The sequence below is a fragment of the Pongo abelii genome, chromosome 1, assembly GCF_028885655.2.
Source record: "Pongo abelii isolate AG06213 chromosome 1, NHGRI_mPonAbe1-v2.0_pri, whole genome shotgun sequence".
NCBI lineage: Eukaryota > Metazoa > Chordata > Mammalia > Primates > Hominidae > Pongo > Pongo abelii.
This window is the reverse complement of record NC_071985.2, coordinates 97,791,921-97,809,119: the sequence shown is the minus strand read 5'-3', so window position 1 is coordinate 97,809,119 and position 17,199 is coordinate 97,791,921. Positions and strand designations below refer to the sequence as shown.

Sequence of the window (17,199 nt, the reverse complement as noted above, 5' to 3'; positions counted from 1 at the left end):
AGTTGAGAAATATGGTACAGGGAGTGTGTTCTGGAATAAAGTGTAGATAATTTAATGAAGATGGAGAAGGAAGAAAGCAACAAGATTTGATGGAAGGTTAATAGGAAAGCAATTTTTACTGGCAAATGTGCCTGGAACTAAACTTATTGCAGAAGTAGTCAGTGGGAAAACTGTATTTTTAAAATATATTCATGGGTTTTGTTCTGTTTTATTTCATTTGTTTATTTATTATATTTTTCTTTTTTTATCCATGTATATACATGCATGTGTGTGCATGTTTGTGTGTGCACCTGGAGATGTGCAGAAGTGTGTGTTTTTGCATGTGATGTGTGTGAGGGAGGAAGGATGTTGGTGGGGCTAGGTCAGGAGGAGCAGACTGCACTCACAGAGAAAGAGAAACATGGAAAGACTGGTCAAGCCCTTGAAAGGGACCAGAAACAAAGAAGCTATGTTTATAAGAGACAGTTCAGACTTGGTCAGAAGCAATGCTGCTTCAGACCAGTTGACATAGGACAGACATAGTTGGGAGAAATTGTCCCTTCCCACTCCTGCCCCATTAACCCCAATTCACTCCAGAGTGCCCCACTGTCCCCTGAGGTTCGAAGGCCACCAACTGCAGAGGACAAGGTGAAGAGAACAAGAGCCACTCAAGGAGAATAGGGTCCTCATAGAACAAGACTCTGAGCAGATTCCTTGTTTTATTCCTTTAATGAGTAGATGCATACTGCAAATGACATGGAGTGAACTAGGGGCTTAGACAGAGGGTGGGAGGGTAGCCACAAAGGTAAGGTCCAAGGCCAATGAATGGAGATCCAGGACAGGATCTGAGTTTCTGGACTCCAGGGAGAAGATATGCTCTTGGCAAGTTCAGAGCTTTCCCTTGGACCTGTGAGCCTCTCAGGCAGGCCTAGGAGGAGAAGGGGGATGTCCTTGGCAGTTTGCTGTCCTGGATTCTGCTCTTCTAGGCTCAGGGTCCACTTCAGCAGCAGCCTCCAGAGTGCTGGCCACTCCCCACTCCACAGCAGCTGGAGCCCCCCGAGGGCTGGTTGCAGCAGTCAGAGCTCTGGGGTCTGTGGCAGTGGGACCTGCGATGCCTGTGGTGGCTCAGACAGCAGCCACCTCCCCCAGAACTGCAGCAGCCCCCAGAGCTGGAGCCACAGCTGCCCCCAGAGCTGGAGCCACAGCAGCCTCCAGAGCTGACACTGCAGCAGGAAGAGACTGGAGGACACTTAGGGGGACACTTTGGGGGGCACTTTGGGGTGGGGCACTTGGGAGGGCACTTGGGGGTGCACTTGGGAGGGGGCTGGCACTGCTGCTGGCTCTGCTGGCAGGACATCTTGATGGCAGGTTCAGGAGCTGAAAGAGAGTCAAACAGCAAGTCAGACCTAGGCAGAGGCCACCCCTGCCTATTCTTGTTTCTATTTCCTTTATTTTGATGAACTGTTCAAATGTCATGGTAAATCATTAATCACTGAAAATTTTGTTATTTCTTGTAGTTTGGCAAATGCTCTCACACTGTATCTTTTGAGTTCACAATTTCATCTTAAGACAGTCAAGAATTACTATATCTTTTACAAAGAAGGAAACTGAGGCAGTAAGCCATATGAAAAAATATCTGTCAAGATTAAACATTTAGTAAATTAAAGGAAGCAATTTTTCTCATTGTGTCAAATAAAACCCTGAAACTGTCCAGTGTGGAAACCTGGGGATACAAATATTTTCTTGGAAAAAGATAATGAAGGATTATCTCCTGGAGTAACTTCCTAGGAGACTTTGTCTTGTAAAAACCTGCGCATGTACAATTGTAAATGGTTTTGGAGACAGGCTTGTCTCACAGGCTCCCTTTGTTAAGGAAGATGCTGAAGAACAGTGTTTTTGGTGCATAGAAGGGATTTGAACTCAGGCACCCTGGCTCTAGGCTGGTGCACTGCCATATTCATCACACAAAGGCCTCACAGTAACATCTTGGCACAGTGGTTCTCAGCTTCCTATGTCTAACTACTTAAAGAGATTCTCAATTCCAATTTGAATCTAGAGATAAGTGGGTTTCAAAAAGCCCTAAAAGATCCATTAATTATCTCCACTCCACTGATTGAGAACTACTATCTCCAGCTCAAATTTGCAAGGAGTGTCACAGTTTTGCTCTGAAAAGTAAGTGTCCTATTTGAAGCTGTTCTAGCAGAGTCTATTTGCCTGGGCTTCAACTCCCTCTGTCCTTAAAACTCAGCCAGCTGAAGCACAAAGACAGAGACATCTAATTCTTATTTGTGTTACCAGTTGGCCCTCTTCCTGCCTCCTGTGCACATCCTCCTTCAATCTTTCTGAGGTCTTGACTTCTATCCAGATGGATCTCGGCCCTCAAGGTCCTGCCCAGCGTCCCCTCCTGCCTAGGGCTGAGCAACCCTCTGTGGAAGCCCCAGCTCCTATTCTCAAAGAACACATACCGGGGTCACAGGCAGCACAGGGTCCTTCAGCACCTCGGGAGGTGAGTGGATGGAGTGCTCAGGCCCAGAGCCCTTTTATCCTGGCCTGGGCTCTGCCTCCAGCTGTGAGACAGGGCCTGGGCATGAGAGGACCTGCCTTCTGACACCCACATGGGTTCTGAGGTGGGTGGTGACTGGCAGCTCCTCACTTGCCTTCCTCCATGGGGCTCAGAAAAGCTGCTCCCAGCTTGGACTATGGCCACTTAGAAATAGAAATGGAGTGGGAAAATCCCTACCATCATTTCCTGTGTTGTTCTCCGTGGAGAATACCTAATCTGTTTAGTCTTGGAGCTTCTCTGTTTTGTTAACTCCCAAATCTTACCTCTGTGGCTCTGGGCAACCTGGCTTAACTCAAGTTTCATAGAATCCTCCAACCCTCAACTATCTTATAGTTGTGTGTGTGTGTGTGTGTGAGAGAGAGAGAGAGTGTGTGTGTGTGTTTCTGTATTACAGCCATTAGGTAACTGGTTAAAGAGTCAGACCTAGAGAAAAACCTAATTCTGCCACTTATTACCTGCATGACATTATGAAAAACATTAATACCTCATCATTCTCGTTCTCAGTTTGTCAACTCTGTAATAGAGATAATATAAAAATAATTGTCCAGGGATGGCTGAGAGTCAATGAAATAATGCAAAGGAAGTTTCTGGTGGAGAGCTTATAACATGTCATTTTCTCTAAACAAATGCTAATTCATTAATATTTTTAAATTATAGCTGCTTTCTAAGGAGAGATAATAGCCTCTAGCTTCATCCATGTTTCTTCAAAGGACATGATCTTATTCTTTTTTATGGCTGCATACTATTCCATGGTATATGTGTACCACATTTTCTTTATCCAGTCTACCACTGATGGGTATTTAGGTTGATTCCGTGTCTTTGCTATTGTGAATAGTGCTGGAGTGAACATATACATTCATATGTCATTATGATAGAACAATTTATATTCATTTGGATAACCCTCCTTCTTCAACATCCAGGCTTTATTCCATGACCTATGCATTTCTAAAACAGTGCCATTCAACTGTAACTTCTTTATGAGTCTTAATTTTCAAATATGACTACAATAAACTATCCTTGATTCTGCAGCTTTGTTCTTATATTCATGTATCCCTCAACAGTTTCTAAAACAGAAGTGGACTCCATAGGTAAGCAATTTAAAAATGAATTGATTACTATTAGCATCATCTTTACTTTGTGTATGACTTAAGCCATCATCATTGGAATTCTCACTCTGAGACATCTACATTACAGTATACTAGCCTTATCACCCTGCAGAAGTCTGCCACTGAATTACCTGGCTATGGCTCATGTCGTTCCAAAGAATGTATTTAATAATAGAGTAGTCAAGATATTGATTACTCGGCTTACATTGGCAGTTCTGATCCAGAAGCCCAGCCCATTCATTCCAAGGATGATGAGGATTAGAAGCTATTCTGTTCATGACTCTGATACCACAAAGGGTAGCACCCAAACTGTCAATTAATCTGACATGGATTGGGTTAATAAGGTAGCAATATGATGTAACATCATGAGGATTGTTCCCTTATGTTTGGTGTTAGATTTCAATAGCATTTGAAATTTATTGAATTTGGTACCATTTTAATGCTAACAATATGCACTAGCAAAGGAGTGATTTTCTGAGAATACATTTATATGTTGTCAGGCTCTCATATCACAAGAGATTGGTTGGAAGAATGCTGAGACCCAGTAAAAATTAGCTTAGACTTAGTGGATTTTACTCTGTGTCCCAGAGCCAGCACCACACATGACTGATTTTTAGTTTGTTTCCTTCCTCTGCAACCCCTGCATAGAGTAGTAACAATAAACTGATACTCCAAAATTATTAGAAGAATATACAGACTATCTAATTATTTCTTTATAAGTAATTGGATAAAATATTTAAGCATGAAAAAACTTGATAAATCTCATCACATAGTGAAAGAAATACTATATGTCAGAAAGCACAATTTTAAAAGGTGGAAAATATAAATAACCAGCGGAGAAAAAGTAAAGTATGTAAGTCAGGAATAGTACTAAAATCTATGATAAATAGTAAGTCCTTACAACTTTATAGAAAAGAAATAAACCTATCTACAAATGAACGGACAAAGTGCATGAACAAACAGCTTGGAAAGAAATATATGACCGATACATTTTGAAATTTGTTATTTCATATTTGCATATACAAATAACCAAAGACTTGTATATAATACAAGGATGGTCTTTCAAGGATGAGGTCTGAGTCTGCCACTGAATTGCCTGGCTGTGGCTCATGTTGTTCCAAACAATGTATTTAATGCGAGAGTAGTTAAGACATTGGTTACTCAGCTTACATTAGTAGTTCTGCTCTAGAAGCACAGCCCATCCATTTCAAGGATGATAAGGATTAGAAGATATTCCTTTATATTGAACTAGAAGAAACTTAAAATCAATAACAAAACAGTATTACTGAAGGTGATAGGAAATGGGTCTTATAAATTGGCATAATATGAAAATTAAGATGACATTTGGTGACCCATTACTCAACAAATAATAATTTTCTGTATACAAATCAAAATTTTAAATGCGCATACTTTTTATCCAACAGTTGTACTTCCAAGAATTTAACTTAAGGAGAAAAAACTTTGAGAAAGAAGATATATAGATAAGAATGATTACTATAGAAAATTAAAATAATATTAAGAGTTAGAAAATTTGCAAGATGTAAGAATAAATTTACATTAACCAGCAACAAATAATTCAAAAATATAATTTTAAAAATTGCCATTTAAAATAGCAGAAATACATAAAGTCTAAAATACAATTTTAATGTAAAATATTTTTGATAAAATGAGAAGGCTATTAAACAGCATTACAGAATACCATAATAAAGAGGTATACTATATTTATGGGTTAGTAGAAAAAAATTATAATAAAATATAATAATTCTTCATAAATTAATGCATTTTCTCAATGATGTTTTCATCAAAATTCTAATAATTATTTGTTTTGCTTCATCTTCATTGTGTGGGATGTGACAAACTGGCTCTAATGTTTATATAAAATAACAAAGGTTTAATAATCACCAAGACAATCTTAAGGAATGATGGAACCTGTGTGACTTAGATATTGCAATTGATTATCCACCTATGGTAATTAAGGCAGCAGGATGTTCTCAGAGGTGTTGACAAATTGGCAATGACAAGAATTGTTCACCCAATTATAAATCTACGGAAATGTGAAAAATTGATTCTGACTGATAGGTATTTCAGATGAGTGGGGGAAAATGGAAATTTTGATTACAATACTAAGACAATTGGTTATCCATTCAGAAAAATGTTTAAAATATATAAAATGTACAAAAATTCCTTTCTTGATTGAATAAAAACCTTCATTTTTTTTTGTATACATAATTTTTTTTTCTTTATTTTATTTTTTATTTTTCATTATTATTACTATTATTATTATTATACTTTAGGCTCTATGGTACATGTGCGCAACGTGCAGGTAAGTTACATATGTATACATGTGCCATGCTGGTGCGCTGCACCCACCAACTCGTCATCTAGCATTAGGTATATCTCCCAATGCTATCCCTCCCCCCTCCCCCCACCCCACAACAGTCCCTGAAGTCTGATGTTCCCCTTCCTGTGTCCATGTGTTTTCATTGTTCAGTTCCCACCTATGAGTGAGAATATGCGGTGTTTGGTTTTTTGTTCTTGCGATAGTTTACTGAGAATGATGATTTCCAATTTCATCCATGTCCCTACAAAGGACACGAACTCATCATTTTTTATGGCTGCATAGTATTCCATGGTGTATATGTGCCACATTTTCTTAATCCACTCTATCATTGTTGGACATTTGGGTTGGTTCCAAGTCTTTGCTATTGTGAATAATGCTGCAATAAACATACGTGTGCATGTGTCTTTATAGCAGCATGATTTATCGTCCTTTGGGTATATACCCAGTAATGGGATGGCTGGGTCAAATGGAATTTCTAGTTCTAGATCCCTGAGGAATCGCCACACTGACTTCCACAAGGGTTGAACTAGTTTACAGTCCCACCAACAGTGTCATTTTTAAAAAGAAAAAATTTTCAACTTTTTAAAGATAGGGAAAAGATCTCTAAACTTACAAATGGTTGAGATTTATTAAAATCATGAAAATTGCAAACAATATAGTTATTGTTGCAGAAATTCAACTATGTTAAAAATAGAACACTAGTTCATCAAATGACTAAAATGCAAACAAGAACATATTTGTTTGGAAAAGATATTCACAACACATTTAATAGCAGTATATTAGTAACTGGAATATGTAAAGAACATTTACAAATACTAACAAAAGGAGATAAACAAATTGAAAAACATTTTTGAGAAAAAGCAGACAAGTCACAGAAGGGAAACCTCAACTAACCAAAAATATATTAAAAGATGCTCTGATCACTACAAAGCAGAGGAACACATATTAAACTACAGACAGATACCAGTGCACATCCATCGAATGGCAATTATTGAAGTTTAGCAACTATGTGCAGCAAGAATGATTCTTATACAACATAGGTGCAAACTGAAATCAGTATGAGCAATTTGGAGAGATGGGTGTGATCCAAAATTCAACAGTTCCACTTATAGGTACATAATTTGGTGAGACTGTCCCACAAATACACAAGTAGACACGCACAAAAATTTCCTTAGCTGCAATATTGATACAGTGAAAAGTGAAAACACTCTAAATGTCCATCCAAAAGAGAGAGGCTAACAAATCATGATGCACTCATAAGACGGATACTACACAGTTGTAAAAATGAGTAAACTATGGCTATACAGATCAACTTGAGTAACTAGCAAAAATAATGTTTAAGGAAGAGAACAAGTCAAAAATGAGTGTCTTAAGTATGATGCCATTTTTATAGAGTTAAAACCATGTAATCCATAGTATATATTGTATCAGGGTAACCTGTACAGAATAAAATTGGAAGGAATACATTATAATTTGGTTTGAATCAGGTTGCATGGGCTCATTAACACTGGGGAGGCAAGAAGGGCAGTAAGGGCAGTATTAGGGCCAAAACTTCAAAGTTCCAAGAATGAGAAGTGAGAATCTTAAAGGCAGGTGCCCTTCAGGCAGATCAAGGCAGGAGATGATGGTAGGGATTTCCCCACCCCACCTCTATTTCTAAGTGACCATATTACATGCTGGCAGCAGCTCTCCTGAACACCCACGAAGGCAGACATGTGCAGAGCTGCCAGTCACCACCTGTCACAGGACCTACGTGGGTGTCAGGAGGCAGGTCCTCTCATGCCCAGGCCCTGTCTCACTGCTGGAGGGAGAGCCCAAAGGACAGGATAAAAGGGCTCAGGGCCAGAGCACCCCAACCACTCACCTCCCGAGGTGCTGAAGGACCCTGTGCTGCTTGTGACCTCAGTAAGTGTTCCCTGGGTACTGAAGCAGGGCCTTCCACAAAGGGATGCCTAGATCAGGGCAGGAGGGGAGGGTAGGCAGGGCCTCCAGGGCTGGGGTGGTGCTGGCATCCATATAAGTGAAGGAGGGAGTCTCAAGAACACTGAGCAAAGGCAATGGGAACAGACCGGGGACATGAGAATGAGGAGTCCTGTGATGGTGACTTGGTGTTCTGGAGAAATGAGATGGATCTAGAGTTCTTGGGTCTCTAGTTTGAAGGCGTTGCAACATTGCCTGCTATGTTCACCTGTAACTGCTTTCAGAAAGGGAGGTTTACCTTGAAAAATATAACTGTCCTTTCCTGAAAAGATGAGATGGAAACAGTGGTTCCCAGCCAGTGTAGAGGATATCACAGCTAACTGACTCTCTTCAACTCACATTTAATGGTATTTAACTTGGTGAGACAAGTACGGTAGACAAACAAAATATAAGTGCTGAGCATTCGGTACAGGTGTTTGTTTACTGAAAAATGTCAGAGCACTGGACTAAGTTGGAAACCTGTATACAATTCTCAACTTAATTCAACGATATTTTTCCTCAGTTAGTTCTCCAACATCCTTTGCAGTTCTGAACTTCTATGTCCTTACAACAAGGTAATCTAGAAAATTCTTCCAAGAGAGAATGACTGTTTCCCCTTGAGAAACGATTTTATTTCCAAACCCCTTTCTAGATTGTTTTCATGATTCAGGTGTGTAGTTGAAGCAGAATGTCTCCTCTACATACTACATGCTTGATTTTGAGAATACTTTCTTAATATCTTTTGGCTTCAGTTTTCTAATTATAAAATAGTTGAAAATGTTTTATGATTTTATAAGTATATAAAAAGCATTAGGTTCAAAACAGAGGCTATAAGTGTGTTTAGCCAACTATTAGACATAATGAAACTTCCCGTGATTAATTAGCTACAACTACACTAAGCAGTTCATCAAAATATAGGGATTAGAAATGATGCTGAAAGGGCAAGAATAGGCAGGGGGGGCCTCTACCTGGGTCTAACTTGCTGTCTGACTCTCTCTCAGCTCCTGAACACCCACACCAAGATGTCCTGCCAGCAGAACCAGCAGCAGTGCCAGCCCCCTCCCAAGTGCATCCCCAAGTGCCTTCCCAAGTGCCCCACCCCTAAATGCCCCCCAAAGTGTCCCCCAAAGTGTCCTCCAGTCTCTTCCTGCTGCAGTGTCAGCTCCGGAGGCTGCTGCGGCTCCAGCTCTGGGGGCTGCTGCAGCTCTGGGGGAGATGGCTGCTGCCTGAGCCACCACAGGCGCCGTAGGTCCCACTGCCACAGATCCCAGAGCTCTGGCTGCTGCAGCCAGCCCTCGGGGGGCTCCAGCTGCTGTGGAGGGGGGAGTGGCCAGCACTCTGGAGGCTGCTGCTGAAGTGGATCCTGAGCCTAGAAGAACACAAATGGCCAAATATTTCCCTCCCGTCTTCCTTCTCCTTCTGGGCCTGCCCATGTTGTTGAGAGGTTTTGGTGAGGGCTCAATTCAAGCATAGAGGATTCTTCTGTCTTGGAGTTCAGAGGCCCAAAACTTCTCCCCCGAAGCCAAGCCACTTAATGACCTCAGTTTGCATATGTGTGGTTGCTCTGGGAAGCCCAAAGCATAGACCTATATCCCTTTGCAGCTGGTCTTTTTGCATAGCTCAGCCTGATGTGAAACAATAAAACCAGAAATATGCATTCCTTTTTGCCTTGACTGATTGTTATTTCTTCACTGCTTTTCATACTCTGTCCTCATCTCCAGGCTCTCCCAAGATATTAGTATCTACAGACCTTATTCAAATTTAGCCAATCTTCCTACTAATATCCTTTATAACAAAAGACAATTTTGTTGGTTCAAAATCCAATCCAGGATCTCCATTGCCTCGACGTAGTTGCCATGATTCTTCAGTCTCCTCCAATCTGAAATGGTTCTTCAGTCTTTCTTTGTCTTCCTTGACATTGACCTTTTTAAAGAACCATTGGTTTTGTAGAATGCCCTTCAATTTGGGTTTGTCTGATGTTTCTTCTTGACCAGGCTCAGATTACACATTTTTACAAATATCCTACAAAAGTGGTGTTGTCCTTAGAGCATGATATCAAGCCTTACATGATGTCTAATTGTCCCATTCCTGGAGATATAACTTCAACCACTTGATCTGCCAGCTTTCTCTATTGCAAATTTAATATTTATTCCTTTGAATTAAAAACTTATGAAGGAGAGAATAGTTAAACTTTTTTTTTTGAGTTGGAGTCTCACTGTCACTCAGGCTGCAGTGCAGTGTCACCATCTCGGCTCATTGCAACAACCACTTCCTGGGTTGAAGCATTTCTCCTGCCTCAGCCTCCCAGGCAGCTGGGATTTCAGGTGTGTGCCACCACGCCCAGCTACTTTTTGTATTTTTAGTAGAGATGGGGTTTCACCAAGTTGGCCAGGTTGGTCTTGAACTCCTGACTTCAAGTTATTTGCCCACCTTAGACTTCCAAAGTGCTGGGATTACAGATGTGAGCCACAGCGCCCAGCCTAAACATTTATTTTATATCAGACATTTTCCCAAAACTTGTTTAGTATAATTGATGTTCTTTTACAAAACTATTATTATTATAGTGCTGCTGGTATCGTTGAGTATAGTTTTTTAAAACATATTTATCTCATACCCTGAGTCTATGTACATATGTAAAGCAAAGAGAGGTGGTGAGGATGGGTCCTGAGCAAAATCAGCAATGTCCTGCAACACAACTACTTGAAGGAAGGCCATTACAATTTCTTCTTGTTGAACTCTTATTATATCTAATTTCCTGTGATGACCGTCCTTATCCATTTATCTCTCCTATATTATAACTCTTCTTTCAGGTAAATTCCTAGAACACAATGTTTTTGTGTAAAAAGATTTGCTTATTATAAATTTAAACTCATTACACCTCAATAAGTATCAAATTGCTATCCAGAATTGTTATGCCAATTCACATTGCCATCTCCAAATATGTTTATTACCAACTGTCACATACTATTTTTTAGTCATTAAAATAATTGTCATTCTGAAATAAGTAAATAAATCTGTTAGTCTCCTTTCTCAAATTCAAGATATTTCTTTTTTATTTTGTTTGCATTTGTTTGAATATCAGTAAAGTTGAACATGTTTTTTTGAAATTTTTTGTTTGCTTGTTTTAAATGGAGTTTCACTCTTTTGCCCAGGCTGGAGTGAAGTGGTGCAATCTCGGCTCACTGCAACCTCAGCCCCCTGGGTTCAAGCGATTATCCTGCCTCAGCGTCCCAAGTGGCTGGGATTACAGGTGCCTGCCACCATGCCCTGCTAATTTTTGTATTTTTAGTAGAGATGGGGTTTCACCATGTTGGCCAGGCGGGTCTCGAACTCCTGACCTCAGGTGATCCACCCACCTCAGCCTCCCAAAGTGCTAGGATTACAGGTGTGAGCTACCGTGCCCAGCCTTTTTGAATTTTATTTGCCATTATATTTGCATGTATATGTACATATGTGATGGTTAATTTTATGTGGCAACTTGGCTAGGCTATGGTTCCTAGATCTTGCTCTAGCACCACTCACCAGTCTAAATGTTGTTGTGAACATATTTTTTTAAGATGTGACTAATATTTAAATCAGTAGAGTTTGAGTAAAGCAGATTACCCTCCATAATATGGGCAGGCCTCAGCCAATCAGTCAAAGGTCTTAAGAGAAAAGACTGATATCCAGAGAGGGAAAAAATATTCTGCCTTCAGGAACAAGGAATGCTTATACACTCTTGGTGGGAGTGTAAATTAGTTCTGCCATTGTGGAAGACAGTGTGGCAATTCCTCAAAGACCAGCAATACTATCCAACCCAGCCATCCCATTGCTAGGTACATACCCAAAGAAACATAAACTATTCTATTATAAAAACACATGCACATGTATGTTCATTGCAACACTACTCACAATAGCAAAGACATAGAATCATCCTAAATGTCCATCAATGATAGACTGGATTAAGAAAATGTGATGCCTATATACCATGGAATACTATGCAGCCATAAAAAAGGATGAGATCTTGTCCTCTGCAGGGACATGGATGGAGCTGGAGGCCATTATCCTTAGCAAACTAACACAGGAACAGAAAAACAAACACTGCATGTTCTCACTTATAAGTGGGAGCTAAATGATGAGAACACATGGACATATAGACGGCCTGTCGGAGGGTGGAGGGTGGGAGAATGGAGAGGATCAAGAAAAATAACTAGCAGGTATTAGGCTTAGTACCTTGGTGATGAAATAATCTGTACAACAAACCCCCATGGCACAAGTTTACCTATGTAACAAACCTGCACTTGTACCCCTAAACTGAAAATAAAAAGTTAAAACAAAATCTGCCTCCAGAATGATTTTGGACTTGAGACTGCAACATCAGCTCTCCTCTGAATCTGCATCCTGCCATCCTTCCCTACAAATTTTGGTTTTGCCATCCCTGATAGTCACTTGAACCAATACTGCAAAATAGTCCTCTTTCTCTCTTTCTTGCTCACACTTACTTTACCAAAACATAACAGAATCTAAAGGAATAGAATCTTAAGGACAAGTTTTCTGAATGAGTTCTGGGATTTCTGGAATTTGTTCTCTAGCCTAACTAGATTTAAATGCACTAATGAACCCTATTTCCCATAGTGAAGAGAACGCTGATAGTAAATGTGGCTATAGGGATTTGCAAAATATCACTATTGGATGTTTCTAATCAAATGCTTATAAGAGACAAGGTTTTGAATGGCTGTGGATTTGCTACCTGCAAATACTTTTGTCAAACTAATGAATATAAAGAGATTGGCTGGTTGCTCCTCATTGTGTTAAGTGAGACGGGAGAAGAAAATGATGAGGTTCAGGATTTGAATCCTCAGTTTTTGCGCCACATAAATAACCATGCAGCACATAAATAACCTGAAAGTTTCTATGTCTATTCTGAAAGAAACCCTTATCTTCTGTAGTCTCAGAGCTGAGACTGCTAAAAACTAAACCCAAAATCTTTTCAGTGAATGACTGAATTACAATGCCAATTAAATTTCCAAATTCTCAGCATGTCTACAGTTAAAGTGAGGCCATTGATTAAGAAGAAATGGGGGCCTGGCGCAGTAGCTCATGCCTGTAATCCCAGCACTTTGGGAGGCGGAGGTAGGTGGATCACTTGAGGTCAGGAGTTCGAGACCAGCCTGGACAACATAGTGAGACCCTGTCTCTACTAAAAAAAAAAAAAAATACAAAAATTAGCCTGGCATTGTGGCACACGCCTGTAATCCCAGCTACTCTAGAGGCTGAGGCTGGAGAATCACTTGAACCCAGGAGGCGGAGGTTGCCGTGAGCCAAGATCTCACCACTGCACTCCAGCCTGGGTGACAGAGTGAGACTCTGTCTCAAAAAAAAAAAAAAAGAAGAAGAAGAAGAAGAAATGGGACCCTGAAAATTGGAATGAGGACCAATGAGAAAATCCTGATGACCATGGAAACACTATACCTCTGAGTTTGGTTTGTTTGAGTCTTCTTTGCCAGTAGAAGCAGACTTTCTACACCCACTTGAGGAGGCTGATCCTGATTTTCCTAAGGAAACTGTAATGGGCTTCTGTGAGGCAGTTGCCTTGAAAGACGTTGATGATTCTTCTCAGGACTCCTCCCTATCACCTCGTTTTGCTTCTAGAGTGAAGTCCCAGCAGGTCCCCAATGGTGAGATACAACATGTGACCCATGACAAGGTGCACTACACTCCAAAAGAACTACAGTGTTTACAGACAGACACTCAGGGAATACATGTGGGAATGGATATTAAGAGTGTGGAACAATTGTGGAAGGAATATAAGGTTGGATGAGGCTGAATTGATTGCAGAGATTCTAGGCAATGTTACAGTTCCGAGAGTGAGAAAAGGCCCTAAGAGTTTGTTTGGTTGGCTGGCCAAAACATGGACTGAAAGGTGGCCCAGTGTGTGTGACCTAGAAATGACAGGCCTGCCTTGGTTTGCTGCAGAGGAAGAGATTCAGAGCAGTAGGGAGATTGGAATATTAGAATTACTTTGTCATGAAATGACAAATCACCCACCTTGGAAGATCCAGATGATTCACCTTTCATCACAATTGTGAAACATATGTTTGTGAGGGGAGGCTCAGCATCCTTGAAGAGCTCTAAAAAGCTTAGATTGACCGGGCATGGTGGCTCACGCCTGTAAGCCTAGCACTTTGGGAGGCCGAGGTGGGCAGATCACAAGGTCAGGAGATCAAGACCATCCTGGCTAACACGGTGAAACCCGGTCTCTACTAAAAATACAAAAACTTAGCCAGGCGTGGTGGCACACACCTGTAATCCCAGCTACTCAGGAGGCTGAGGCAGGAGAATTGCTTGAACCCGGAAGGCAGAGGTTGCAGTGAGCCGAGATCACGACACTGCACTCCAGCCTGGGTGACAGAAAGAGACTCTGTCTCAAAAAAAAATAAAAGCTCTAACATTTAAGTCTTTAATCCATCTTGAATTAATTTTCGTATAAGGTGTAAGGAAGGGATCCAGTTTCAGCTTTCCACATATGGCTAGGCAGTTTTCCCAGCACCATTTATTAAATAGGAAATCCTTTCCCCATTTCTTGTTTCGTCAGGTTTGTCAAAGATCAGATAGTTGTAGATATGAGAAGGTAGCCATCTGTAAGCCAGAAAAGGAGCTCTCATCAGAAAACAAATCGACTGGCACCTTGATCTTGGTGGGCTTCCCAGCCTCCAGAACTACCAGAAATAAATTTCTATTATTTAAGCCACCTAATTTATAGTATTTTGTTATGACAGCTCAAACAGACTAATACACCGAATTATTATAAGCCTAGCCAGGGGGTGACTCCATTTACAGGTGTTGTACTAGATGTGGTATTTCCTTGAGCAAATTAGCACATCCCCTATTATGCAGCTATTGATCTGGATTTTTTTTCTTCTTGCCTATTAGTAACGACTACCAGAATCAGTTTGTTTTCAGCTGGCAAGGGCAGCAATACAACTTCACTGTCTTACCTGCCACCATGGCCACTTTGTTCATGAGCTCATTGGGAAACGACAGGAGAGGCTGGGCAAAGAGTCTGACTGCTATCCACAGAATAGGTTATCCTATCCACTTATTTATTAAAGTCTCTGCTAAGGTTATTGTTTAGTAAACATTCATATGGAACACAAATATCTTACATTTTTTGCTCATTTAAAGAGATCTCTGCACATACCCCTTCCCCTATTCTCCTTGAGTGGCTATTTTTCTCCTCACCCCGTCCTCTGCAGGTGGTGGCCTTGGAACTTCAGGGGCCAGTGGAACACTCGGGCTTGAATTGGGGTCAATGAGGGCAGGAGTGGGAAGGGACTTCCAACGCTGTTTGTCCTATGTCAGTTGGCCTGAAGCTGCATTGCTTGTGACCAAGTCTGAAATGTCTTTTGTAAACACAGCTTCTTTGCCTCTGGTCCCCTTCAAGGCCCTGACTGGTCTCTCCATGCTCCTCTCCTTCTGTGAGCGCCATCTGCTCCTCCTCACCTAGCTCCACCCAACATCCTTCCTCCCTCACACATGTATGCACATACACACACATCACATGCAAATACCCACTTCCACACAAGTACAGGTACACACGCATACATGCACACATGGATGCGTGCATATGGAAGAAAAAAGAAAAGAAAAATAGATGAATAGATTAATAAAACAAAATAGAAAGCAAAAAACAGAAATATATTTTGAAAATACAGTTTTCCCACTAACTACTTCTGAAATCAGTTTAGTTCGAGGCATATCTTTGTGTAAAAATTGCACTTGTATTAACCTTCCATTAAATCTTGTCTCTTTCTTCCTCTTCCATCTCCATTAAATTCTCTGCACTTTTTTCCAGAACACATTCCCTATACCACATGTCTGAAATTGTCACTCTACTTCTGCAAAACAGAGGCTTTCTACAGAAAAATGCATGTGCTTCTTAAGTATTACATTTGAGACTCAGTAGGAATTATTTCCAACTTCTTTTCTAAGGTTTACCATTCATACTTCCCATGACACCCCATGTTCTTGCTGCACTGAGCAACTCATAACTTACACTTGTATATCTTCATCCTCTTTTTTGTGAGAAGCTGTAAGTAGAATTTACTATTCATAGCTCTGTATCTAGAATACTATAAGTCTTCAATAAAGAGTAGCTTCTCTTGATATTTTATGTGTTGCCACTACTACTACTGCTACTCTTAGTATCACTACTAACTACTGTAATCACTACTTACTATTACTATTAGCAGCATTACTTGCTATTTCCTCGATCTGAAGTTCCTCCAAATCTCTCCCCACCATCTGGACATTTTGTAATTCTGTCCCTCTTTTAAGGTTCACCTCAAATGTCATCCTTCTGTGAAATCTTATCTGATTGTGTGTTTTCTTAAGCTGGTGGATGTTAAAAAATCTGTCTACAACCCTCATATTGAGCAAGCTTAGTTTGGAGGATGTAATAAAATTATAGCTTTTTAAAAATTTAAAAATTTTAAAAGTAAAATTGTCCTTAAAATTTTACTCAGTGGGATGGTTTTCCATTCCTAAATGAAAAGTTGAAAGGCCAACTGACTTTACAGCTCTTTCAAAGTAATGGAAAGTGATTTGTTACTTGAAATCACAAACGTGGGCCCAGTGCAGTGGCTCCTGCCTATAATCTCAGCACTTCGGGAGGCCCGAGAGAGAGGATCACTTGAACCTAGGAGTTTGAGACCAGGTGCGGCAACAAAGCAAGACCCCATTTCTAAAACAAAAAAATTACAAACTTGGTTTCAGTTCAGTAATGAAATATCCAATCGGAAAAACAATATCAATGCCAAATTTGATTGATTGGTTGATTGATTTTTTTTTTTTTTTGAGACAGAGTCTCATTTTGTTGTGCAGGCTGGAGTGCAGTGGTGCAATCATGGCTCGCTGCAGCCTCAACCTCCTAGGCTCGAGTGATCCTCTCAACTCAGCCTACTGAGTAACTGGGACTACAGGTGCACACCACCATGCCAGGCTGATTTTTGTTTTTTTTTTTTTTTTTTTTTTTAGAGACAGGATTTTGCTGTGTTGTCCAGGGTGATCTTTAACTCCTGGACTCAAGAGGTCTGCCTGCATCAGCCTGCCAAAGTGCTGGGATTACAGGCACAAGCCACTCTGCCTGGCCCCAAATTTGACTGAATGGCATATTTGCCCATATCCCTGCTCCAGTGGGCTGGCCCACCATACCACAGAAAGGGAGCCTGGTCCTTCTACTCATTCCCCACCTAATGTCTGTCCTTCTCCAA

The 17,199-nt window shown here is 40.6% G+C and overlaps 2 protein-coding genes across 3 annotated transcripts; one reads left to right on the top strand and one right to left on the bottom strand.

The window, feature by feature from the left end:
* Positions 1–689: 689 nt before the first annotated feature.
* Positions 690–2,495, bottom strand: LCE1C (late cornified envelope 1C). 2 transcript variants are annotated; one of them, XM_009244102.2, is made up of 3 exons: positions 2,445–2,495; positions 1,293–1,356; positions 690–1,202 (listed from the first exon to the last, which is right to left on the bottom strand). In XM_009244102.2, exons 2-3 carry the CDS (start codon positions 1,334–1,336, stop codon positions 980–982), a joined length of 267 nt encoding a protein of 88 aa, XP_009242377.2. In that variant the 5' UTR covers positions 1,337–1,356; positions 2,445–2,495; the 3' UTR covers positions 690–979. The 2 variants fall into 2 exon arrangements, with proteins under 2 accessions (XP_009242377.2, XP_002810233.2); XM_002810187.2 differs by having other exon boundaries at positions 690–1,356.
* Positions 2,496–8,463: 5,968 nt separating this feature from the next.
* LOC103891389 (late cornified envelope protein 1C) lies at positions 8,464–9,608 on the top strand. The gene has a single exon (XM_009244092.2). The coding sequence runs from the start codon at positions 8,971–8,973 to the stop codon at positions 9,301–9,303; it is 333 nt and encodes a 110-aa protein (XP_009242367.1). The 5' UTR covers positions 8,464–8,970; the 3' UTR covers positions 9,304–9,608.
* Positions 9,609–17,199: the final 7,591 nt, after the last annotated feature.